The 27,420-nt window shown below is 41.1% G+C and overlaps 1 protein-coding gene across 6 annotated transcripts in view; it reads right to left on the minus strand.

The window, feature by feature from the left end:
* lrrk1 (leucine-rich repeat kinase 1) overlaps nucleotides 1-27,420 on the minus strand; it is a 161,972-nt gene that overhangs the window by 122,399 nt on the left and 12,153 nt on the right. For all 6 annotated transcript variants that reach the window (XM_044189476.1, XM_044189499.1, XM_044189486.1 and 3 more), the window contains one exon: nucleotides 16,089-16,279. In XM_044189476.1, the coding sequence (XP_044045411.1) occupies nucleotides 16,089-16,279 (191 nt within the window). The remainder of the gene's footprint in view (nucleotides 1-16,088; nucleotides 16,280-27,420) is intronic.

The following is a 27,420-nucleotide window of genomic DNA, read 5'->3' on the forward strand; positions in this document are numbered from 1 at the left end:
TTGCTGAGATGGATGACTCTGAAACACCTCCTGTGTACACAAGCCTTAATTGATTAATCACTTAGTTGTTCCAGTTGAGTACACAGCTATACTAGCAGCTCTGTGAGGCTATACTTAGGCACAGTAGTGCCTTGAGCTAAATGCTTACATCAGCATGCTAACATGCTCACAATGACGCTAACATGTTGATGTTAAGCAGGTATAATGTTGTAATGTGTAAATGTGACCATATTAGTTTAACATGTTAGCATGCTAAAATTAGCTAATTAGCACTAAACACAAAGTATATATATGAGGCTGATGGGAATGTCATTAAAAATGGAAATTGCAAATTATAATTTTGACCTCATGATGATGCTAGATGAAGTCAGAGGATCACCAAAGTTATTGCATTACATACATTTATCCTGAGGGAGACATGAATGTCTGTACTAAATTTCATGTCAGTCCATCCAATAGTTGTTGAAACATGTCACTCATAACCACAAATGTCCACCTCATGGTGGCGCTAGAGGAAAAATCAGAGATCACCAAAGTCAGTAGGATTCATCCTTTGGTGAGCATGAATATCTAGCTACTAGCGGTGTAACTGTATGTATATTCGTCCCGAACGACTCAGTACAGGATGTTCGGTATGCGACTTCCTCGGTTCAGTACGCCCTGTGACCCAAACAATTACTGTCAAAATAGTCTCTTTATGTCTACTACTCACATTCGAGACACCAGTTGTTGTCTATCAGCTATACAGTAGCTTGCTAGTCTGCTTAGCCTGGTTAGCCAGGTTAGTCATGATCATGTAGTGTTAGACGGTGTAGTCCCTCATTCGTCCAGGAGTCTTCCATCGTAGAAAAGGTTTCAGTTGTAGTCATCTGAAAACTGTTTTTCAGAATCAAGACGTTTCGGCTCCCATCCGGAAGTCATTCTCAATTGCAGTGAGAAATTTAAGCTACTCTGTGTTGCTTAAGCCCTGCCCTCAAGAAGACTGACTAAATTTCAGCAAGACAGACTGAAACCTTTTCTACGATCATGTAGTGTTGCTACCTCCGAATGGCAAACACAAATGAGAGACCAGAGCTGGAGGATCCTCCCATGGCATTTAGATCCACTGTATGGAGCATTACTGTTTCCCGGTAAGTTACAGCAAAAATGGACAACGATTAGTGTCAAACTGTATGCCCACATTGTTCAGCTCAAGTCGGGTATGTCTGTGGATACACTTCAAACACATAATTTACGACAGCATAACCGAAATGTGTCAAATATGAGCTGAAGCAAAAGAACCTGCCCAATAGCAGTAAAGAGTAGACAGCCAAGCTCTTTTTCTCTCTTTTGTCCTGACATTGGAACCTTGTGCTCAGGTAGACAGTTTATTTTCCTCAACCCAACAGATGGAAACACACCTGTAGGATCTAAAACTTGGTACAGAGTGCAAACCTTAGGTCACACACGTTTCTTATGCTAAATCCCCAGAGATCACAACGACTCCTCTTGTAGATTAAGGTAAAAAGGTTTATTAAACCACTTTCACTCATACAAAAATAAACTTGGTGAAAACAAAAACCGGTTTTGACAGAAAATACCGCTGTTTATCTCTGTATATTCCAAAAGTCCGCAACACAGTCGGAAAACTGTGTAGCTCCACTCTGCACCTGCTGCTACTCACTGCCCTAAAGTGTGGTTAAGTGTCAGCAGTCAGTCCTGAAGGGACATGCATGTATTTCTTTATTTTGCATTACAGGTAACAAACAAATACAATATAACTGTAATTATTCAGAGAACACCTGGATCAAACATATTAAGAATAGAAGCAAATATGACTAAATATCAAAATCCAAATAATAACAAATAGTATTCAACTTCAAAACTTCCCTTGATTGTGGAATCTAACGATGACGTAAAATGATCGCGGTCAGCTCAAATAATCGCAATCAGGTGATCATGTTATAAATGTGACAGTCCTAGTCACCATAACGACAAAAGCCATCAGATCAAGGTGAATGACAGGAACAGGAAAGAGTCTTCTTTTAACTCAAATACAAAAAAGATTTAGTGCCCCTGTAAACAGATAAAAACATAATGATCCGACCTTAAACAGTGCCAGTCACCTCCTCAAGATCGGCTTAACACAAAACCTTCCTTTTCTTTCGTTTAAGAAGCATGGCAAGCAATAGAACATGAAGAAGAGTACAATTTTCTCTCAGACTTGATGTGCACTGTTACCCTTCGAAATTTAAACACACAAATCTTTTGCATTTTCACAATGGACTTTTCAAACCCAGTGTGCAACTGCTTTAACATATTGGATCGACAACTGGCACTGGCTAGGCTGGTTATTCCTCTCTTTGAGTCTGACTTCACTGTGGTTCAAAACTGCCTAAGGGTTGTTATTTCCCAACTAAGAAGGGCAAGCAATTAGGGATGTCAGCAACAAGCCATGTTGTCTCATTCAGTGATTTAGACATGAGTTACCAGGACTGGGGAATCACACTACATGTGAAGAAAGACTTTAGGGCAGATGTAGGCTATTGATGAAATTATTTTGGTGTTCAGTGGTAATCTGAAAAATGTGGAAAGATTCAATGTTTATTTCAACAGTTTGAAGCCAACATTCAGTTATGATATGAACTTCAGTCTTTGAATCACTAATTAGCTCAAACCCCTCTTCAGAAATCAGATCATGGCAATTCAACCAGGATTATTGCCAAGTAGGTTTTCACATACAAGGAATTAGGCTTGCTATATTGGTGACTAACAATAAACATGGTAAGAAGAAAATATAAAGTTGGGAAGATTAACAAAGTGTTGACAATAGCATGAATATATTGTTGAATTTATTAAATTAAAGTGATGGATATGCAGTGGTGGAATGTAACATTTACACAAGTACTGTACTTAAGTACAAATTTGAGGTGCATACTTTACTTGAGAATTTTCTTTTTATTGTACATTTTACTTCACTACATTTATCTGACAGCTTTAGTTACTTTACAAATTAAGATTTTTGCACAAAACATACGAAGAGCTTATAAAATATGTTTTGTTATAAATTAAACTACCCAAAAATAATCATTTACATTACATTGAGTAGGCCTACTTTTACTTTTATAACTTAAAGTACATTTTCCTGAAAATACTTACATACTTTTACTTAAGTAACATTTTTAATGCAGAACTTAAGGCCCCCTTTATCCACCCTTGTTTTTTCCCCACTGGCCTGTATTGGGGACCGGACATTATTATTATTGACTACTTATTTAAGAAAATACCGCACACCTACAGTGATGGCTTTCACGAATTCAACTGGAACTCCCAAACCATAATTAAGTCTGTTTCTTTCTGCCGTTGTTTATTCACATAGAGCCTAAAGTTCGCTAGCTGTCACTATTAGCTAACATTAGCGCTTGTTCCAGCAGACTTCTGCCAGACCAGCATCAATTCAGTTAAAAGTTAACTTTAACCAGCTCGGTTTTATGTGAGAAAAAACCGGCAGAGAGAAACAGACTTACTTTGCGGCAATGCCAGAAGCTTTGGAGCGGACAAGAGGACGGCTGGTTCAGGAAGAGTGACGTCCTCTACTTAGTATGCAGATCAATCACGCTCTCCTTGCCCCCTCCCCTCAGACCCCTCTTCTTCACACCAAAAAGGGTGACAGAAAGTTGAAACTGAAAACCAGTGGCACTGAAAAAAAACTGACAGCGTAAAAAATAAACTGTCACTGAAAAAAGAGTGACATGAAGAAAAAACAGAACTTTGTCATTGAAAAACATCAGAATGCAAAAAATATAAAAAAAAAACTTAAATAATTTTAAATGCCTGTGTTTTGTTTTTCACAGAAACATTTTTCCGTGCCAATACAACTTTTTCAAGTACAAATGTTTCAATGCCAATGTTTCCTTTTTCAGTTCCAGTTTTTTTTTTCAATGCCAAATTTTCTTTTCGATGCCACATTTTCAAGTCACTGTCCTGGCTCCATACCTGGAGTCATACAGGTCCTGAAGGGATGGCAGATTACATCCAATCACCTTCTCTGCAGAGTGAATGATGCGCTGCAGTCTGCCCTTTTCCTTGGCAGTGGCACCAGTGTACTAGATGGTGATGGAGGAGGTGAGGGTGGACTCAATGATGGCAGTGTAGAAGTGCACCATCATTGACTTTGTCAGGTTGAACCTCTTCAGCTGCCGCAGGAAGTACATACTCTGCTGTGCTTTCTTGGTGAGGGAGCTGATGTTCAGCTCTTAAGGTCCTTGGTGATGATGGTGCCCAGGAAGCGGAAGGACTCCACAGTGTCAACTAGGGAGTCACACAGAGAGACAGGGGTGGGTGGGGCTGGGTTCTCCCTGAAATCCACAACCATCTCCACTGTCTTTAGAGCATTGAGCTCCAAATTGTTCTGACTGCACCAGGTCACCAGATGGTCAATCTCCCACCTGTAGGCGGACTCATCCCCGCCAGAGATGAGCCCTACAAAGGTGGTGTCATCTGCCAACTTCAGGAGCTTGACAGACTAATGACTGGAGGTGCAGCTGGTGGTATACAGGGAGAAGAGCAGAGGGGAAAGGAGGCAGCCTTGGGGGAAACCGGTGCTCCACTCAGCTGGGAGAGCTTGTCCTGTAGCAGAGCCAGGATGATGCTAATTGGTCTAGTTAAAACTTGTCTCAAACTATTTACACCAAGCTCACTGTCTCTATTGTCTATTCTGCTAACAGTTTTCATCCTATCAAATAATATTTTTTCTCTGGTTGTGAAAAATGTGTTCCTCTGAAGAAGAAACATAATGTATAACCCTTTTTGATCACAGGAACTCTTCCAAAAACATTTTTTATGATCTCAAGTACCTAATCCTAATGGACAAAAAGTGAGTTTGCAGAAAAGAGACTTTTTGATTTGATTCTAGTTTAGTTGCTGGTACTATTTGTTTGAAAAGCACCAGCAAGCAGCCAGCTAGTGTTGTAGTCAAATAAGATTCTTGTGTGTTTATTTTCAGTTTTTCATCTCTGTCAGGCCCAATCACATCTGTAATACTGTATGTGGACCCAAAGGCTGATGACCAGTAAGCGGTATGAGGTAAAGTAGCCGGATGGCTACCATGTTTATTGGAGGTGATGTGGTTTACAGGCAGGTACAGGCCAAGGACCAAGGAAAAGGACCAAGTGGTAGACCTCCGGCGGACGGCCCGGGGGCTGGATACGTGCGGAGCTGAGGACCTCGGTGGATGGCCCAGGGGCTGGACATGTGCAGAGCTGAGGACCTCATGAGGTCTGCGACGAAGATCAAAACCATCTGGAGGCCAGCCGCAAAGGCGGAGTCCCTCTGGAGACAGGCCGCGAAGACGAAACCCTTCTGGAGGCTGGTGGTGAAGACGAAACCCTTCTGGAGTCCGGCGGCGAAGGCGGAGTCCCTCTGGAGACTGGCCACAAAGGTGGAGTCCCTCTGGAGATCGGCCGCGAAGGCGGAGTCCCTCTGGAGACCAGCCGTGAAGGCGGGACCCCTCTGGAGGCCGGCAAACCAGATCAGGGCCCAGCAACAGGACAGCAGAACAGGGGGCCAGCAACGGGACAGCAGGACAGTAAGCTGGCGATGGAGAGACTGGTAGAGGAGCTGGCAGAACCAGTGATGTCTGGGAACCCGGAGCCTGCCACTCCAGCAGAAAAGGAGGATACAGCTGCGATCCAGCAGAGAATTCTGTGGTGTGCTGCCACCCAGCAGACGGTTCTGCGGCGTGCTGCGGTCCAACCAGGGCAGGAGGCAGCTGCGATCCAGCAGCGACTAGGGATGGCTGCTGCTGTGGTCCAACCAGGACAGGAGGCGGCTGCGATGCAGCAGTGACGAGGGATTGGTGCTGCTGCGGTCCAACCGGGACAGGAGGCGGCTGCGATCCAGCAGCGACGAGGGATTGGTGCTTCTGCAAACGCGTTTCCATTGCCTATTTGATGCATAAACTCTTAAATGGAAAAAACCCACCTCAAGCGAGTGTAAAATCTTGTAACGATATTGTGGATGTTTTGTTAAATTTTGCCACTTTCATCCAGCTTTTCTAATTAGAACATTTAAATAAAAATGCTTGGATGGAAACATGGCTTTGTGTTTCCCTGTTGTATATTAACTAAACCCAAGCATCCTTCTATATTAATTAACTGTCTTGAACCACTTTTTCGTTACATTAGGTAGGCCTACACAACAGTTTTAGAATAAGCTATTTAAAATTAGTCTATGTGCAGCAGAGCGGGAGGTGAAACATTTCAGAACGCACACATGTGCAAACTATTTGAAGATTAATTGACACTCCTTTGCAGACAGCCACATCATTTCGATGAGCAGCCAATGAAATAAACATGGATTTAAGCCTAGTTGCAAAGCCAAAGACAACAGTACTGATGTATGGCATAAAATGAACAGAAAAAGACAATTAAATTGTTCATCACAATTAACCGTCAACTAAAATTTCATGATAAGTCCTACCCTCCACCAGCCAGTCTTCTATTTCTTTGCTTTAGTTATTACTATTTTCTTTCACATACACTTTGTTAGAGAGTTACTATAGACCCCTTAGATATATCTTGCGGGTCTTGATCCCCAGTTTAGGAACTACTGCTTTAGATCCCCAATGTCACCAAGTTTTTTTATTCATTTATTTTTTTAGTTTTAGATAGCAGACTATAATTTCATGTCAGACTTGTTGTGAAAGGTCCTTTGATTCCTGAATTAAAAACCTGTTACCAAGTGAGTGCATGTTCCAATCTTGTATTTAGAATTTTGGTTTACATTGAGATCATGGACTGTACCTTTAATTACCAGATACATATACTGTACATACATACAGTCATATAAGATTCACAAGAGATTTCTCATTTCCAATCTAACAGAGTGTACTGTCCTATATCCACCTCTTCATCTCCTATTCCAACTACCTTTTCACCCCTCTCTCACAATAAAGTACTAACCCTGGTTACCTCCCACCACCCAACCACCTGCCCTCTTGACCCTATCCCCTCTCACTTTCTTCAGTCTATTGCGCCCGACCTCCTTCCTTTCCTCACCCACCTCATCAATACCGCTTTGACGACTGGTTGCGTTCCTAACACTGTAAAAGCTGCTTGACTGAACCGCCTTTTAAAGAAACCCACACTCCTCAACCCTTCTGATGTAAAGAATTACAGACCTGCACTTGAGCGTGCTGTCTTCACTCACCTTTCTGCATATCTCCACCAGAACAACCTACTTGACATCCACCAGTCTAGTTTCAGGCCACTCAACTGAGACTGCCCTCCTTGCTGTCACAGAGGAACTTCACACTGTTAGAGTGGCCTCCCTTTCCTCCGTCATCATCCCACTGGATCTTTTAGCAGTGTTTGACACGGTGAACCACCAGATCCTCCTCTTAACCCTCCAAGAACTGGGAGTCTCAGGCTCTGCACTCTGTTTACATTCTACCTCAAGGATGGCACTTACAGGGCAACTTGGAAAGAATCTGTGTCTGAACCTTGCAGCCTAACTACTGGGGCCCATGCACTTAACTAATTATGTCTTTTCCTCGGTCTGAAACACAGGTGGCAGCACGAATCTTTGCGTGTCTGGCTGACATCTCTCAGTGGATGTCTGCTCACCACCTGAAGCTCAACCTTGATAAGACTGAGCTACTCTTCCTTTCAGGGAAGGCATCTCCCATCCATGACCTCTCCATTACCACTGAGAACTCTGTGGTGTCCTCGGATCATACTGCAAGGAACGTGGGTGTGACACTGGATGACCAACTGTCCTCCTGCCAACATTGCTGGGACAACCCACTCCTGGAGATTCATCCTCCATAACATCAGGAGGATACATCCGTTCCTCACCCAGGAGGCTGCACAGGTTCTGGTCCAGGCTCGTATTCTCGTGCCTAAACTACTGCAACTCGCTCCTGACTGGTGAGCTGCATGTGCCATCTGACCTCTGCAGCTCATCCAGAATCCAGCAGCTCAGCTGGTCTTCAACCCACCCAAGTTCTCCCACACTCAGGCATGTGATTGGCAAAGGACCAAAATATATAGAGCGCAGAGCAAGGCGCGTATGGTTAAGTACAAGCACAGCACGGCAAATAAACACAAATGTGCATGCTCACTTCGTCTTGTAAAATACCACAAACAATGCGCACATAAAGCTGTGCAGTAAGTGCGCATATAATTCTGTGTGGCAAGTGGGCTGTCCACCGTTTTAGAGAATGTATAATTTTAATGCTAGCTGGTGGCGAGTCATTTATTTGGATGTCACTTGATTATAACATTACTTTTAATAAGTTAACGATAATAAGCTAACTTTAAGTTACCTACAGTGGTATGAAAAAGTGTTTGCCCCCTTCCTGATTTCTTATTTTTTGCATGTTTGTCACTTAAATGTTTCAGATCATCAAACAAATTTAAATATTAGTCAAAGATAACACAAGTAAACACAAAATGCAGTTTTTAAATGAAGGTTGTTATTATTAAGGGAAAACAAAAGCCAAACCTACATTGTGGTAGTTTAAGGGTTTTCATTTCCTGTTATATTTTGTAGTCCCTTCCCTTGTGTGTCTTGTGGTTTTACTTCCTGACTTTGTTTTCCCTCCAGTTTTGATTGCCCTTCCTTAATTGTTTGCACCTCTGTCTCGTTGTCTCACCTCCCCTAGGGTATTTAGTCCGTGTCTCTGTCTTTCAGTGTTGAGTCATTGTTGTTACACATGGTGTTATACCTGCCTTGAGTTTTGTTCCTGTTTTGTGAGTGTTCCTGACCTGTGTGTGTTGCCATTTGGTGCACTTTTTGTTGTACCTGGTTCCAGTGCCCAGTTCCCCGGCAGTTTTACCGTGAGTTCTGTTTTTGGATTGTTTGTCTCCCTTGGACCTTGGCTGGATCCTGGATTTTGTAACTTGCCTGCTCCCTATTTGAACTGTTTTGCCACCTTGGACTCACTTCCCTGCTTCCAACACTACCAGCCAGTAACCTATCTGCCTTTTGCCTGTTTGTTGCACTGTCTGCCTACCAGTATGTCTGCCTGTACCTGCCTGTAAACCATCAACCCCAATAAACACTGTAGCCATCTGGTTACTTCACCTCATACTGCTTCCTGGTCATCTGCATTTGGGTCCACATACCACTACGCACCATATGACATACATGGCCCTGTGTGAAATAGTGATTGCCCCCTAAACCTAATAACTGGTTGGGCCACCCTTAGCAGCAACAACTGCAATCAAGCGTTTGTGATAACTTGCAATGAGTCTTTTACAGCGCTGTGGAGGAATTTTGGCCCACTCATCTTTGCAGAATTGTTGTAATTCAGCCACATTGGAGGGTTTTCAAGCATGAACTGCCTTTTTAAGGTCATGCCACAGCATCTCAATAGGATTCAGGTCAGGACTTTGACTAGGCCACTCCAAAGTCTTCATTTTGTTCTTCTTCCACCATTCAGAGGTGGACTTGCTGGTGTGTTTTGGATCATTGTCCTGCTGCAGAACCCAAGTTCACTTCAGCTTGAGGTCACGAACAGATGGCTGGACATTCTCCTTCAGGAGTTTTTGGTAGACAGCAGAATTCATGATTCCATTTATCACAGCAAGTCTTCCAGGTCCTGAAGCTGCAAAACAGCCCCAGACCATCACACTACCACCATCATATTTTACTGTTTGTATGATGTTCTTTTTCTGAAATGCGGTGTTACTTTATGCCAGATGTAATGGGACACACACCTTCCAAAAAGTTTTGTCAACTTTTGTCTCGTCAGTCCACAGAATATTTTCCCAAAAGTCTTGGAGATCATCAAGATGTTTTCTGGCAAAAATGAGATGAGCCATAATGTTCTTTTTGCTCAGCAGTGGTTTTCGTCTTGGAATTCTGCCATGCAGCCCATTTTTGCCCAGTCTCGTTCTCATGGTGGAGTCATGAACACTGATCTTAACTGAGGCAAGTGAGGCCTGCAGTTCTTTGGATGTGGTTGTGGGGTCTTTTGTGACCTCTTGGATGAGTCGTCGCTGCACTCTTGGGGTAATTTTGGTCGGCCGGCCACTCCTGGGAAGGTTCACCACTGTTCCATTTCTTTCGCCATTTGTGGATAATGGTTCACTGGAGTCCCAAAGCTTTGGAAATGGCTTTATAACCTTTTGCAGACCGATAGATCTCAATTACTTTCTTTCTCAATTTATCCTGAATTTCTTTGGATCACGGCATGATGTCTAGCTTTTGAAGATCTTTTGGTCTACTTCACTTTGTCAGGCAGGTCCTATTTAATTGAGTTCTTGATTGAGAACAAATGTGTCAGTAATCAGGCCTGGGTGTGGCTAGAGAAACTGAACTCAGGTGTGATAAACCACAGTTAAGTTATGTTTTAATAGGAGGGGCAATCACTTTTCACAAAGGGCCATGTGGGTTTGGATTTTGTTTTCCCTTAAAAATAACAACCTTCATTTAAAAACTGCATTTTATGTTTCCTTGTGTTATCTTTGACTAATATTTAAATTTGTTTGATGATCTGAAACATTTAAGTGTGACAAAGAAATCAGGAAGGGGGCAAACACTTTTTCACACCACTGTACATGTGATTGCATAGTCATAATTATTATTGCTGCATTAAGGAATTATACCAAACAAGAAATTAGAAAATCTGCAGTTCGATTCTCAGTGCGGATGCATAACTTAATAGATTGTAATTCCCCACACCGCTATTTCGATTTGTGTAGTGCTGCCAACAGCGCTGTGTGAGAAATGACTGTTGAGAAAGAAAGAGGCATTTTTATATTTGTTACAAGATGTTTATTTCTTTCAGTCTTTCAGGCAACGACACGGGTAGGTCAGCAGCATTAAGCTGGTCAACATGATGGAGGACCTACACCAGCTTCACCTCCAACACCCTGGCATGAAGATCATGTTTTTGTCAGTGATCCGAAAGGTGCCGGTGGAAGGCTGGTGCCAACCCGGTGAAGCTCGACAAGGCCAGGAAATTTGTCAACAGTATTATAGCTACATTTGTTTGTAGCTTAAATGGTGTTATGATTGAGCACCCTCACATTAGACATGACAGTCCTGGGCTATTTTTGAAAGATGGAGTTAATTTCACACCTAGAGGAAATTATGTTTTTAAGTACAGCATCTTATTGCCTTAAAGACCACCTCCAAATGCAGTCAACTGCTTACAGTTGGCAGTGTCACTGCTTTTGAATTTGGGCTTCAGGACACATTTATTTTACACCTACAGTAAACATAGCCCTGACCGTCATGACTTATGTTTATTTTTTATGTTCATTATGGTTGATAATTAATACAATCAGTAGCCATAACACTGTTACCACCTCTGGTCTTCCTCATTCCTACAATCCCACCCTTTTCCCTCTACCACCTCATGGACTCTGCAGCTCTTTGGGCATAGCCCAGTCTGTTGATGTTATTTTAATAAATGTGTTAACTTTTACATTTATAGTTTTAAATATTGCCTACATTTTCGTGTTCCTCAAGCAAATATACAGGTACTGTGAGGCTTATATTGTGAGGCAAAAAGAAACAATCAGCCAACTTTTGCCTCACTATACAGTATTAGCCTCACAGTACCTGTGCAATACCCACAAGACCTTCTCAGACATCGCAAATGAATGACACCTCCTAGAGGGCTTCAAAACTATTCAGTGTGCAGATAATTGTTTTTCGTCAGTGAATGTTCCACATTTGTCTTACAGAAATGTCCAAACAAAACCAGCACATACCATTATCTTGTCATTTTTTTTCCTTTCTGCTAAGATATATTCGAAATGCTAACCTATAAATACCATCTTAATATTTTCATTTATAACTATTAACTATTATTTTGTTAAAAGTTTAGATCACCACTCTATTTCCAATTAACATAGGAAACTGATGAATGACAGCTTTTAAGAATGTGCTTTAACTCTAAGTATAATTAGTCCAATTTATATAACTAAAATGTACCACTACACAAGCAACAGTTTAACTAATTAAAATCATATCTTGCATTCATGAAAACATCAATATTAAAGGTTGCAAATTTACAAGTTGTTTTGCATGACTTAAGTACACTTGAAATAAATGAAAAAATGTGTAAAGTAATTATAATGATAGAACCTATGGATAATATCCCAGTGTCATAATTTGGCAAAATCTTAATGTCTTGTGAAACAAGTGATGCCTTCAACCTCTTTACCATGGAGTACAGGGGGCGGCTGTGACTTGGTAGAGCGGGTCGTCCACCATTCGGAAGATCGGCAGTTCGATCCCGGCTTCCCTCAGCCCACATGTCGACGTGTCCTTGGGCAAGACACTGAACACCAAATTGCTCCCGAGGTGTGGGAGTGTGTGTGAATGATTGATGAGCAGTTCTGCCCTCAGTGTATGAATGTATGAATGCAATATGTAGTGTGTGAAGCAATTTGAGTGGTCGGAAGACTAGAAAGGCGCTATACATGTACAGTCCATTTACCATTTACACATAACATTGGCCTAGGCAACATATAAGCGTCTGTCATAACCTAGCCCATAGGCCATGAGAAAAACGGGAAAGGACACTAAATACCAATAAATAGAAGTTATTTATTGTAATGAAGAAAAAAAGAAAGAACTATACTTTGGATATGAGGTGTGTTAGTCAGTGAAATCAGTAGTGTTCATGTGGATGTGTGTGGAGTTAAAGTAAAACAAAATACTAAGCAAATCAATAGGGTGCTGACAGGGAAGAGAGTGAGCCACGATGGAAGCTGGGACTTTTATATCCTGTACAGCACTGGGCCCAGCTGCTCCAGATCTGTTTTGATACTGCAATGAGGTCTCTAGCACCTTTCAAGACAACATGGGAAGACACAGTTACTGACAAAGCACACACACAAGTAGACTAAGCAGGGGCCATCACATGTCCTAATATTACTAATCTAACCTTACTTAACTCAGGAACCTCGCCCTACAGCCCAGCTACCTGTCTTCACCCCCGGCACCCCTAATCAGCATGCGAACGGCATCTACCCGCACTAAGCGCCACTCCCTAGAACAGCGTACCCACCTCAACTCTCTCCATTTCAACACTTCGTAGTCCTACCTCCAGTCCTCATGAGGTACAGGTGCAGCCATTTATTCTACTCAGTGTCCGCAGCAGCTCCCCTCCCTGATCACAATTACAGTACCTAGCCAAGTCTTGCATTAACGTTACATTAACGTTACGTCTCCCGTTAAGTTAGCATCATTAGCTAACCCAAGGCTAATTTATTAGCTGGCTAATTAGTTAACAAGCCATGTATGGTGAGCGCAGACCACACATATACCTGCTTATTATTGCTAACATATAAAGTACTAGAATTTCACCTACCAGAAAAACTGTAGCACAGACTTCTAGGACGGTCTGTTGGTACAATTAACCGCACAGCAAGCCATATTATTCTTCAGATATTTTCATGAAAAAGTCTCCAAAAAGCAGAAACACAGATGTCAAGTTCGGTGACTAGCTAAGGTGATGGGTGGCTAGCATTAGCAGTGATGGCACCTACATCCCCCACCTGTCACTCAAAGCGACCACGCCCTTAATTAATGCAGAACTTTAACACTAGAACGGCCACGACGGTCATTTTGACCGTTTTGAAATTTATATGTGCAATAACTTTAAAAAATACAATCCTGCTGGTACGTGACTTTTCCTAAAAGTGTCTGTATTTTTATTTACAATGGGTTTCATATAAATTACACAAAAGGCAAAGAAAATATGATCATTTTTACCTATTTCAGCCATACACGGTCATGTTGACCGCACTGAATTTCGCGCTATTCTATTGTTCTATTTTCGCGCACTTTGTTATACAAATAGGAACGTCAAAGAAACGTCGCTAGCGCTCTCGAGTGCTATTAGCATATGGTAATTTACTTACAAATACAAATTATTAGACTAAATTGGCTATCAGCACAATAATTTAAGAAACTGAGTAATTGCCTAGGTTGGAGTTTATAAGGAGCTTTTAGAAAATGCAAGAAAACACTTCATCCTCATCAGAGAGTGATTCAGAGTCCATACCGAGGAAAAAGAGGCTGCTACTTTCATCGAAGACTAGGGATCCAGATGTTCCGTTCACGGCTGACGTTCCAGGTGAGCTCGGCTGCCCTGCGCTCCTCTATGCACCGCTGTCCTGTCTTGTGCTGCCCTGCGCTAGTTATATTATAGATATAGATTATGCTATTATTATTATTATTAGGTTATTATTGTTGTTCTAGGCCTTCCCGAACCAGTACCTGCTCTTGAGCCAACTGGAGTGCTCAGCCCGCCCTTGGAGTCATCTCGGCCGGAGGCCACTGTGGAAAAGGGGAAGGATGGGACAGTGTGGACGGTCCTTCAGTCAACTGAACGTCCAGGGAGAAGGCAGAGCCAAAATGTCCTGACTGGAGCTGCTGGCCCCACAGCGCACGCGAAGCGCAACATCGGAGATGAGCTCACGCCTTTCTCTGTGTGTTTGATGATGGCATGCTGAAACACATCAGGGACTGCACTGTGGCTGAGACATATCAGCACCGTGGTGACAGCTCATGGGACCTGACACTGAACGCTGAACTGAAAGCCTCCATAGCCCTGCTATATATCCGTGGAGCACAGGGAGCAAAAAACATGGAGTTGGGCAGCCTTTAAATATGGAATCAAATATTACTACAGAAATATTACTACAGATAATTTCTTCACTTCTTTCAAACTGGCCACCACCTTATAGGGCAAGAAGTCCAGCTTTGTTTGCACCCTGGAGAAAACGAAGCAAGAAGAATGTGTGCATTCTGAGCTCCGTGCACACAAGCATGGGCATTACTGATGGGCCGAAGGAAAAGCCGGAGTCGGTCACATATTATAATAACACCAAATATGGCGTGGACGTCCTGGATCAGATGGCAAGGGCATACTCTGTGAAAGGCGGTACGCGTAGATGGCCAGTGGCTGTCTTCTATAACATCCTCGACCTGGCTGAAATCAATGCCCACATCCTCTTCAAGGAGTGCACCAGCAGCAAGATAGCATGGAGGAAGTTCATGCAGCAACTGGCAGAGGAGTTGAGAGAGGCGTTCATGGAGGGAAAAGGGGCAGCATGGCAGTTGGCACAAGGTCCCAGTCAGCAGCAGAAGCAACCACCGCAGCAGACACGAAAACGGTGGCAGTGCCAGGTTCGGAGAAGATGCAAACAAAACACCCGACACCTGCTGCAAATGCTGCAAACCCATGTGTGGAAATTGTGCATGGAGAACAGAGGTCACTTGCGTTGACTGTGAAGCTTAAATAGCCAAGCACATTATTGATGTAATTAGTTAATATGAAAGTAGTAGCCCAATTGTTTTATGGTTCTAAACTTCATTCGTGGCTCTTATTTTAACGTTCTGCTCGTTTCCAGCTTTTCCGATTACTTTCTGTGTTATGTGTTATAAATGTTAAAACAAACTTTTTCAGAATCAAATAGATCCTTTTAATTGTTATTATCTTGTTCTGAGTTATGCGGTGGCTGCTGGAATTCGATTGAAGACACTAGTACTTGCCTACCATGGCTCAAGCCCATCCTACATCCTGGACATAATCAAACCATACACGTCCACTACATTCTGCTACTAACAATCGGCTTGTTACTCCCTTACTACGAGGGTGGCCCAGCCAACGCTCAACAAAATCACAACTGTTTGTCATCACAGACTGAAAACTCATCTGTTGAGACTGCACCTTGGCCAATAAAAAAAAAAAACTAAACTTTTTCTCTATCACTTATTGTTTCTAAATGTAGCACTTAAAGCAGTTCAGCATATTTGATGAAGTTGATATACTTGCATGATTCTTGCAATTTTTGGATTGTATCCACATGGTTGAAATGCACTTATTGTAAGTCGCTTTGGATAAACGCGTCAGCTAAATAAATGTAATGTAATGTACTGTACCACACTCACTGACTATGTAACGTATATAATCAAAGTAAACACTTTTTTTCTTTCCATAAAAGCCAAGTAAAGACTTGCCAGCATATCACTGTAACCCTAGTTTCCACCATGCATAACACATAATTTTACAGTGATGTCCATAGCCCAACAAGCGGTGTAGTTGACAATGTGACTGTCATGTATATGGGTGTACTCACGCCATCGATGTGAGGTGTGCCCGCGCTGCACTCCACGCAGCAGGCTTGTTGGATCAGCTCCCTGGCAGCCTCCTCCTCTCCATCTTCATATGCTGCCTGGATGTTCTCCAGAGTGGCAGAATGAACCAGTGCAGAGCCGGACCCCAGACCCTCCACCAATGATGCCCTGGCTCCCATTTCCTCCCCAGGGCCTGACAGCACAGAGGGAAAACAGGGGTCAAATGGGAGTTAAAAAGAGTATTTATGAGGAGGAATGGGATCATATGGAGCTTTTGGCAGCATGCTGCAGATTGAACACATCATATTTCTGTAGTTCTGTTAGCAGCATATGCCGAGAACTTGGTCACCTTATTAAAGAATGCTCTCATGGCATGAACTACAATACAGCTGAGTGGATTAGAGCACACTGTGAAAGAGTTATAGCCTATGGTTGCAGGTGGAATAAGCACTTGACACTGAACTCATACCACACAATGATATTGGTATTATATAGGAAAATATTAAAACTAACACTCTTGGACTCAAAATGTCAATAGTATGTAACAGTATTTAGCTCAAATTTTCTATATAAAATGATGGCATATGAAACTTTCTTAGAGTATAAAGGCTTTCCAGCAAGATGTGTGGTGAATGTTTTCATCTCTTAAGGATTCATGTGCAAAATGGAATTAGTACATCAGTACAATGAGCAAGTGAGACACTGTTGCAATTTGTGTAATATGGGTTAACGAGATGCAAATTAAACTATAAATAAATAAAAACATACTGTTGGGTGTTCTGCTAATACAAATACACAATTGACCTAAAAGCACTTGGTTGTGACACAGAAATATAATATGCAAGAAAAATAAAGTTAGGTTTAGTGTCTAGATTTTTTAAGACAACATCAGAAGCAGCATCTGAGCACAGTTTCAAGGATAATAACCAAAATAAAATAAATTCAGGTTACATATAGGTTATCTTCCTCATCATAAAAACAAGAACAAATGAGTCATCTCAATGATCATTAATTCATAAAAATGTACAGTATCTTGCACAGAGGTCTTTGGTCCAATAATATTAAAAGGGTAGTTGCAAAACAAAAAAAGGAGCACTTTTCCTGTTTTTGTTCAAACTCATTCACTGTTATAATACTCACTCTATTGCTTTTGTTGTCTTCCACTGACCTATCTACCTGACTGTTTTAGTGATATGATGTTACCAAAAGCTAAGAGCCAAGGCATAACGCATAAGCTGAAAACTTAAGGTAAAAGGGCTGAGCAGGTGTTTTTAGTATCAAATTCAACATATTGATGCAGATGTACTCAGCCGTCTTCTTCTTTCAACCTTTCCTGGGGGTGTTCATGCGTTGTAATGGAGTAGTCATCTTTTTCAGAGCTCTTGAGCCACGTGAGGAAGACGTCACGAGAAGCTGGTGCCCAGCCAAGCTTACAACTCCTCTGCTGTCCAGTCTCCTGCTGATGCTGAACGGTTTGTGAATTCCCTAGGGCAGCGTTTCCCAAACCTCTCCTGGAGTACCCCTTGTCCTGCATGTTTTAGATCTCTCTCTGCTCCATCACAAATGATTCAAATGATCAACTCGTAATGAACTGCCCTAGGGGACCAGACTTGATTGACTCAATGATTACATTGTGAATGAACAGTATTCCTATTTAAACTTTTGCTATCATATATCCTTTGATAAACGTTGTTCTTTGTTTGATGCTTTATCAGTGTAAATCTTAATCTAGTTGTAATTTAGTCACAGCTCCCCACACTGGAAGAGGCTTACCGTGGGTCTGGATTACCGTGGATATGGATCTCAGGATTCTCTCCACTCTATTTCAAAGCCTAAGTATGAGTACAACCATATTCACAGGCTGGAAACTCATGAAGCTGATTGTTGGCAAGACAATTAAAGGCCGTACAGGCTCGCAGGGCTATTTATAAAATTTCTTCCAGTTCTGGTCAATTGATCACAGACCGTAAACAAATTAATTAATGATAGGTCTTTGAAATTTTAAAAGCACTTACCAGCTACCACTTTCGACATTATGAACTTTAGTGATACAATATATATGCCCATTCACAGTACAGCTGCAAGGCAGGACTTGGACTAACCATTCACACTTAAAAAAAGAAGCTGCTATTCGTTCATTAATCATCAAATTTTACAAAGCTCACTTAGAAAGAATAGCACAGCTTATGCTTTGAATGATGAATAACTCAATTAGCAACATCATTTTCCCTTGACACAATCTACAAAGCAAATATTTGTCTCCTACTGAAAAAAGACAGGGATGATACAAATGTTGTCTCTTACAGGCCTTTAAGTCTTCTTCTCCAGTCATTCAATGTCTGCAGTACCATGCTGAGGATGTTTTACTAGTCTGTGGTAGCCAGTACTATCTTCTTTGCTGTCATGTGCTGGGGCAGTATTGAGAGGGCAGTTGACGGCAACAAAATCAACAAGCTCATCAGGAACGTTGGCTCTGTCCTCGGGGTGGAGCTTGATTCTTTGGTGGTGGTGTCAGAGAGGATGATGCTGCGCAAACTGCGGCGCATCAGGACAATGACTGCCACCCTCTCCACAATATGCTGGTCGCAGCACCTTCAGCAGTTGACTGTTACCACCATGATGCACCACAGAACATCCTTTCTTCCTGTAGCAATCTAGCCCAGAAGTGCACCATAAAATGTCACCACATTAACAGTCAGTCTATAGCCACATTTTCTTCCACTTTTTCTGTGTTGGATCAAGGTGGGTCATCCTTTTCACATATTAATGACATAGGTAACCACTTTAATGATATGTCTGCTCTAGAAGCTGCTGCCCCCCTTAAGACCAAATCAGTTTCTAACAGCAATTCTTCTCCCTGGCTAAATGATGACATCCGCTCTTTGAAAAGACAATGTAGACAAGCAGAGTGTATGTGGAAAACCACATGGCTGCCTGTCCATTATAATCAAATGAAAGACTTAATGACCTTGCTGAATCAAAAAATTAAGGATGCACAAACTGCTTATTTCAATAAACTCATCACCACAAACAAACCTATTTCTAAGCTACCCTTTTAGAAAAATTGGTCTGTAAGCAACTTCTAGAACTGGTGGAAGAAAATTACATATTTAATAAATACCAATCAGGCTTTCGTCACAAACACAGCACCGAGACAGCTTTACTAAGGGTCATCTGAATGACATTCTTATGCAGTTAGACCACGGTGAAGTTGCTATTTTAGTTATCTTAGATTTGTCTGCAGCCTTTGACACTATTGACCATGCTACTCTAGTTGATCCGCTAGAAAAATGGGTTGGGATATCTGGTGTAACACTAAACTTTTTTATCTATTAATAATAAGGTGTCCACCTGTGCTCTTTTGACTTGTGGGGTGCCTCAGGGGCCAATCCTAGGACCCATTTTATTTTCATTATATATAGGCCACTTGATCCGTCAATTCGACTGTGTTTTATCAGTGCTACGCTGATGATATACAACTCTACTTATTCCTTAGGCCCAGTGATCTCTCAAATATAACTACTCTGCACAAGTGTCTGGCTGAAATTAGTAACTGGATGTCTCATAATTTTGTTCAACTACATCACAGTAAAACTGAAGTTCTGGTTTTCGCCCCAGATCAGGTCTCTTCTAACATTTTCAAACACTTCGTTCATTGGCTACAAATAGAAAACCTTTCTACAAAAACCTAGGGGTCATTTTTGACTACCAGCTGAAATTTGACAAACACGTCACGACAGTTATTCAGTCCTGTTACTTTCACCTGAGGAATATTGCAAAATGCCCTCTGTTAACTTACAGCAGTTGGAAATGGTTATCCATGCTTTTGTGTCCTCTCGCTTAGACTACTGTAATGCTCTGTATTCCTGCCTAAGTCAAGATGCAGTTGCCCAGTTACAGTTTGTCCAAAACTCTGCAGCTAGATAACTCCCCAAAACCTCATATCGCTTTCACATCACCCCGGTTCCGATGTCACTACACTGGCTTCCGAGGATTCAGTTCAAGATCCTCCTCCTCATTTATAAGGCTTTAAATAATCTTGCTCCAGAGTATATTAGTGAACTACTAATGCCTTATACCCCTGCTAGGCCTCTCAGGTCCTCTGAACAAGGCCTAGTTGTACCTCATTCAAGACTGAAAACACGAGGGGACCGAGTGTTCGCTGTTCTGGGTCCCAGGCTGTGGAGACCCCTGGGAGTCTGGTAAGCAAACTCCTTTGTGTGTTTTAAGTCACAGCTGAAGACCCATCTCTTTTCTAAGTGTTTCTGTGCTTCAGTCATGTACCCTATTCTGTTTTGTGTGTGTTCTTTATTTTTATCCCGTTGTAAAGCAGTTTCTAACGTAGGTTTTGAAAGGTGCTATAAAAATAAAATTTTACTTACTTACAATCAAGCTTTACAACTCATTTACCTCATGTCGAGAAATGGACAACAGGGTCATGGGGTGCTGAGGTGGCTCCAGCCACCATTTCAGCTCTGTTCTGCACTATTTGTTTAATCTCTCTCTTTCTCTCTGGATTACTGTCTCTCTGCGGATTACAATCATTACAACTCTCTGATTTATGGAACATTATGAAACATAATGTGTAACTAGAAAATTGCATTTCCTGCAGAAAATGCATGTGAATGCTGAAAGCAGAAATAAATCGCAAAGCACTGCTGAAAAAGCAGAAATCTGAATTGAATTTGCCTGAAAAATCTGAAACCTCAAATGTATCACACTACACTGCTCAAAAACTGAAGCTGAAATGTAAAACCGGTAGAATTGGGAGTTGGAAAACTGGTTGGAAGCTGAACTGCATTACCTAAATAAGCTAAGAGCTGAAATACAATGGTAGAAAAGCTGGAAGCTAAGTATAAATGATAGAAAAAAGTTGAATAGAAGTATAAATGTTCATGAAGAGCAAGTTTTAACATTTGACTTGTTTCTGTAGATTAAAATATGCAGTAGTAGTAGTAGTCCACCGAAAAACATACATAAGAAGAAAGAGAGAAGAAAGTCCAATATCCAATTACAGAGTGTGGTACTCAAGCCCAGAGTGCCCAGTAAGTTTCATGGGGGAGACTGTGTTGATTGCTGAGCTGAAGTCAACAAACAACATTCTGATGTAGGTGTTGTTGTTTTCAAGGTGTTTGAAGACTGAGTGGAGGGCAGTGGAGAAGGCATCCTCTGTGGATCAGTTGGTTCTGAAAGCAAACTGGTAAGGGTCCAGGCTGTTGTTCTGTTGTGGCTGAATAGGGGTCAGAGCCACAGGGTAGTAGTCATTTAGATAGAGATGCTGTAGCTTCATCTGTCCACACTCTGGTTTTGTAGCTGCCAGAAATGTTTGCGTACACATGGACTAGGGTATTTGTTCCCCTGGTGGGGATGTGGACATGTGGGTGGAATTTAGGTACAATAGTTCTGAGGTCTGTTTCATTAAAATCAACAGCTACAATAAAAACACCATCGGGTTGTTTTGTCATATGACTGCCGATGACCTCATACAATTCCTGAAGTGCGTTTTTTGAATTCTGGAGGAATGTAAACAGCAGAAACAAAAACACTGGTGAATTCTCTGGGGAGATAATATGGTCAACATCTTAACAAGAAAAATTCCATATCTGGGGAACAATGTCCTTCCACTTTAACTGCGTTTGAGCACCAAGCATCATTGAAGTAAACACAAAGACTGCCTCCTCTCGTCTTACCGGAGTCTTGTGTTCTGTCAGCACGGAACAAGCTCCGCCCGTCGAGTGCAATAGCTTCATCCAGGATTTTGTGATGCAGCCAGGTCTCAGTAAAGATGAGGGCACAGCAGTCTCTGATTTCCCATTGTTGAGTTAGCTTGAGTCTCATCCATTTTATTTTCCTGCGACAGGACATTAGCCAGGACAGGACATTATGCCGCCTCTCTTTCCTTTCTTCCTGTTTCGGTCACACCGCTTGTGGTGACGTTTGGCCTGGCTGGTCTGGTTATCAATAGGGCCGTGTTAGAATGCTTTTGCTTCACAGCTTGTAGTCAACTGAACAACCTGGCAGTGTTTCCAAAAGCGATGTGCTCATGTGTTTTGTTTTTTCTTCCTCTTGCAGGCTGTCTGTTAGCAAAATCCGGACCGTGTGCTGCCCCATTGTGTCTCCACACTTGCCGACCTGTAATGTTTATATATTTCTGTTTCTCTGTTCCTTCTCTTCTCTGTGCTGGAGTTCTTTGAAGAACTTGATGGCTACATCCAGCCCAATATTAAATCTCTTGTCATTAACTTGAATCGTGTCACTTCATTGTGTCTCATGGTCAAGCATATTGTTGTCTCCTCATATTCCCATCAAATTTGATGTTTATACATGTTAATTTTGGTCATGGGTAGTGAAAATTTGCCAACCTAATAAATACCAGTAATTGGATTAAGTGCAATGAGACAATCACTGCCACAACATCTGCCGGATCATCCGGACCAAACGCCAATGCAAGTGGTGCAACAGCGCCAGGAAGAGGGGGAAGAGAGCCAGGATAAGAGCTAAGCTAACCCAGATTGGACCTAAGGCTACTCTACTACCCAGCTTAATCTTGGCTAATGTCCAGTCGCAGGAAATTAAATGGACAAAATAAGACTCAGGCTAACCCAGCAACGGGAAAACAGAGACGGTCCTCATCTTTACAGAGACCTGGCTCCACCGCAACAACCCAGATCAAGCTATTGCACTTAATGGGCGGACCATGTTCTGCACTGACAGAACGCAAGACTCCGGTAAGACGAGGGGAGGCAAACTCTTTGTTTATAATGATGCTAGGTGCTCAAATGTAGTCAAAGTTGATGGACAATGTTCTCTAGATGTTGAATTTTTAATTGTTTTTGTTGCTGCTGTTTATATTCCCCTAGATGCAAATTTAAAAAATGCACTACAGGGACTGTATGAAGTCATCAGCAGTCATATGACAAAACAACCGGATGGTAGATTTATTGCAGGTGGCGATTTTAATCAAAACAGACCTCAGAACTATTTTACCTGCATGTCCACCGGAGCACCCCAGGGCTGTGTGCTCAGCCCTCTCTTGTTCATGCTGTACACACACGACTGCAACCCCTGTTTCAAAGTCTGCGGATGACAATACCATCATCGGCCAGATTTAAAACAACGATGAGACTTCATATGACTAGGAAACCATGTTGCAGGGTGGTGCACAGAGACCATTGTATTGCTCAATGTCAGCAAAACCAAGGAGCTGATCGGTGATTTTAGAAAAAAGGAGGCAAAGACACACAACCCTGTCTACATCAGTGGTGCTGAGGTGGAGCAGGTGAACAGTTTTAGGTTTCTGGGAATGAGCATCACAGAGAACCGGTCATGGTCATCACACATCTCCACTCTGGACAAGAAAGGTCAGAAACAGTTGTATTTCTTAAGAAAACATAAAAGTTTGCATGCCAAGTTCTTATTAACTTTTACAAAGGAGCAATAGAAAGCATCCTGACTAACATTACAAACTGGCATGGGATGTGCACTTCCCAGGACTGGAGGGCTTTGCAGCAGGTGATTAAAACCGCCCAGAACATCATTGGGCCAAGATATCGATGAGGTGATATGCCTGTAGAGAGCCCAAAGGATACTAAAAGACAATACCCACCCAAGCCACAGCCTGTTCACCTTGCTGCCATCTGGCAAGCGATATAGAAATATCCACTGCCAGACCACTAGACTACAGATCACCTTCATTCCTCAGGCTGTGAGACTCCTCAACTCCACCTCATCCTTCACACTCCACCATAAATAAATGATATGGAACTGAGCGTGATGGGGGCTACAACTTTCATTTCATTGTGCAACCCTGAGATTAAGATCTCTTTTCTGAGACCTGAGAACAAGAACATTCAAAAGAACACAAACAAAAACAGAATTAAAATAACTACACAATAAACACTTACCTGAACTTCAGATTTCATATTGTACATACATATGTCACTTCTCATACATATCTGTGATCCTTACAGTTAGCCTGTTAATGTTTTTGGCATTGTGTATATTTTGGATTTGCACCTTGCCGTTAACCAGTTTATATTTTTATGATCGTTACCATTAACCTGGTTATATTTTTTGGCATTGTGTATATTTTGGATTTCCACCTTATTGATATTTTATATTTATATTTACATTGTTCCTACTTTGTACTGCAACTGCTGCAGAACAATTTCCCTCACGATAAATAAAGTTATATCTTATCTTACACTCTACAACTCAACATAACTCTAAAGGGCCCTGTGCGCAGAGATAACAGCAATCTTTCTGGTTAATTGTATGTGTGAGATGGTCTACTAAAATCTGGGTCACATTCTGTCAAACTGTACAATATCAATTTTGAAGCATGTCAGATTGTGCGATGAATGTCAAAAAACAGCCCTGGCCATTGACACAAGTTTTTCCAACTTCATCAAATACATACACACCAGTGTGGCATCTAGATGCATATTATGTATGAGCGTTTACAATGGCACAACAGGTAGTGTATTCTGTGTCATTTCATGCTGTATTCTGTTTAGTTGGTTTGTATATGTGCGTCATAGCAGCAGTCATCTTGTGAGAATTTGGTCCTAAATTTCTTACTCTGTCAGAATTTTGAAGCAGCCTTTCGGCTCTAAATCAGCTGTTGGTGAACATGTCTCACAGTGAGATAGGATCACTGATGACCAAAGGTATTGTCTTGCAATGTGTTGCAGAATTAGAAGGTTTATTGCCAAGTAGGTTTTCACATGCAAGGAATTTGACTTGGTGTTGTGGTGCATAACAGTCAAAATATACAAAATAGGAGAAAATACCGTAAAAGTACCGTAAAACGGTAATATAAAATATTATTAATTATTATTATAATTTACAATAATATGTACAATATATATTCTATAGTTTAAGAAGATGTACAGTGATTAGAACAAAGAGAATGAAATGTACAACATTTTGAATAGGGAATGTTCATAATATAAAGAATATGTGAAATGTGCAAATGGACAGATGGAGATACACAGACATACAGAACTACGTTAATTTGATGAGTGGTGTCTGCGGTGGAGGGTAAGCAGATATGCAATAGTAATAATAATAATAATAATAATACAGACGATAAGTCAATGTGCATAGTATTACTAAGTTTGCTGTGGAGGGTTCACAGATGTGCAAATATGAAGGACTTTACGTTAATGTTACATTTAGTATCAATGGGGTGGGATATCAGACAGGGGGTGGGATAAGACTATCAGACATCCCTAAATCACATCAGAGGGTCATAATAATGACCTTTTCTCTGACACCATCGTAGCTGGGCGTTCAGACCAAAAACAGCACTGCAATGAAAAATGCAAGGGACTGCGTTGGTGGGGGCATGATGTTTAAGGTACTGGTTCGACGATGAAATATGAAGGCCATTTTAACTAATCAGGCATGTGATTTGCAAAGGACAAACAAGCAGGAAAATATACAGAGAGCAAGGCACAGCAAATTTCCCCAAAATAATCTTTAAAGAAAAACAGCAATTAATCAAGGGTTATGGAGCCTTGAGGACCTTAAGAAACCACCTAATAGAATTTCATTCAGTGGTTTCAATGGAGACTTTTAGCTCTCCACAATTCCCTACATGCTGAGTCCGATTCTGTGTGTGCCTCTAACAGTGATTTAAAGTTGATTAAAGTTTAAAGTGATTTAAGTTTAGAGGGGAAATGACTGTTTGGTAGAACTGCTAACAAATCAAAGATATCTGAAATGTGACAAGGGGCCCCAACCAGACAGTTTTCTTGTAAGAGATCACTAGCCAAAAAGGTTGGAAAGCACTGGTTTAATTTTTAAAAATGTGTTGTATTTTATAAGCTTATCATCTGTGTTTAATGTAAAATATTAATCTGAAAAGTAACTAGTAACTATAGCTGTCAAATAAATGTAGTGGAGTAAAAAGTACAACATTTCCCTCTGAATTGTAGTGGAATAGTAGTACAAAGTAGCAGAAAATGTAAATACTCAAGTAAAGTACAAGTACCTCAAAAAACTTGAGTAAATGTACTTAGTTACTTTTCACTACTGCACTCAACCATACACACAACCATCAGGACAGGACATGCTGGACAGGAGACTGCTACAAGTAAATTACAAATCAGTGCTCAATGGAATAACTCAAATCAGTGGTGCCATTATCCAGATGAGAAGGCTTAGGCTATACCGATAATCTAATATCAACTACTTCAATACTTCAATTGTCAAAACAAAATGTATCTGTAAGATACATACATAGATTTTGTATATATTAGTTATGTACCATAAATTTGGCCAGGGCCTTTATTTACCTCAACTGCAGAGGGTATAAGGCCTTTATTTAAAGCAAGTTTAAATTAGAGATAGGCCTTTATTTCTAAAAGTATATTTCGTCATATTTTAGTATGAAGCCTCCTTGTTTTCCTTTTTTTATTTGGAACTTATTTTTTATTTCAACTTTTTGGCACAGTACAGACCACAGAAATAAGATAAAATAATAATAAAACCTCCATCTTTGGCACTGCGTGACATTCTTATACTATACTATACAGTACTCATTACAGATCATGTTATCAAAGTACTCGTTACAGGCCATTTTAAAAAAAAGTACTCATTACAGACCTTATTATCAAGGTGCTCATTACCTCCTTGTTTTCTGATCCAGTCTCATTTGCCCTGTTAAAGTTTTGTTACTGCATTATGCTGTTAACACAAACTTAACACTTCCTGTATCTATTTCAAACTAAATAACACTTTAGATGAGTAATCCAGAACAACAAAGTATTGAAAATAGCATGATTATATTTTTGAATTTATTAAAATAAAGTATTGGAAATGTATATTATGCTTATTTGTACCCAGTGATCCTAAAGGCCAACAGAAAACCACACCACAGGCTTCCTCTTTTTATGAAACACTGAAGTGATCACTTACACTATGTAGTTCTGTAAAAGGATGGTGTTTGTTTTCCATAAATTACATGTGTAAAAATAATCCTTAAGATTTTCAAGAAATCAAACCCTCATTTCATAATTTCCCTATTTATGGTTATTTTTTTCAGCTATAGCTATTCAATGTATTTACATTCTGTAATAGGTCTCATTGCTAGTAGTGGAGTCCGCCATTTCTGTGCTGGATTTAAATTGCCAACCTAGGCACGAGGGGTTCAGAGGAAATGATGCATGTTTATCTCATCGATAACAACCTCACTGTTTACTGTTCACTCTCCTAATGCTGTATTAGAACTGTATTTTGTTACTGCTAATGCTAACCCAACATTTACTACTGCTGCTAGTTCACATTAAAAGCATTCCACTGGGGGGCCGCCAGGGGAGCTATCTACTG

Source organism: Siniperca chuatsi, linkage group LG1 (assembly GCF_020085105.1).
Source record: "Siniperca chuatsi isolate FFG_IHB_CAS linkage group LG1, ASM2008510v1, whole genome shotgun sequence".
NCBI classification, from domain to species: domain Eukaryota; kingdom Metazoa; phylum Chordata; class Actinopteri; order Centrarchiformes; family Sinipercidae; genus Siniperca; species Siniperca chuatsi.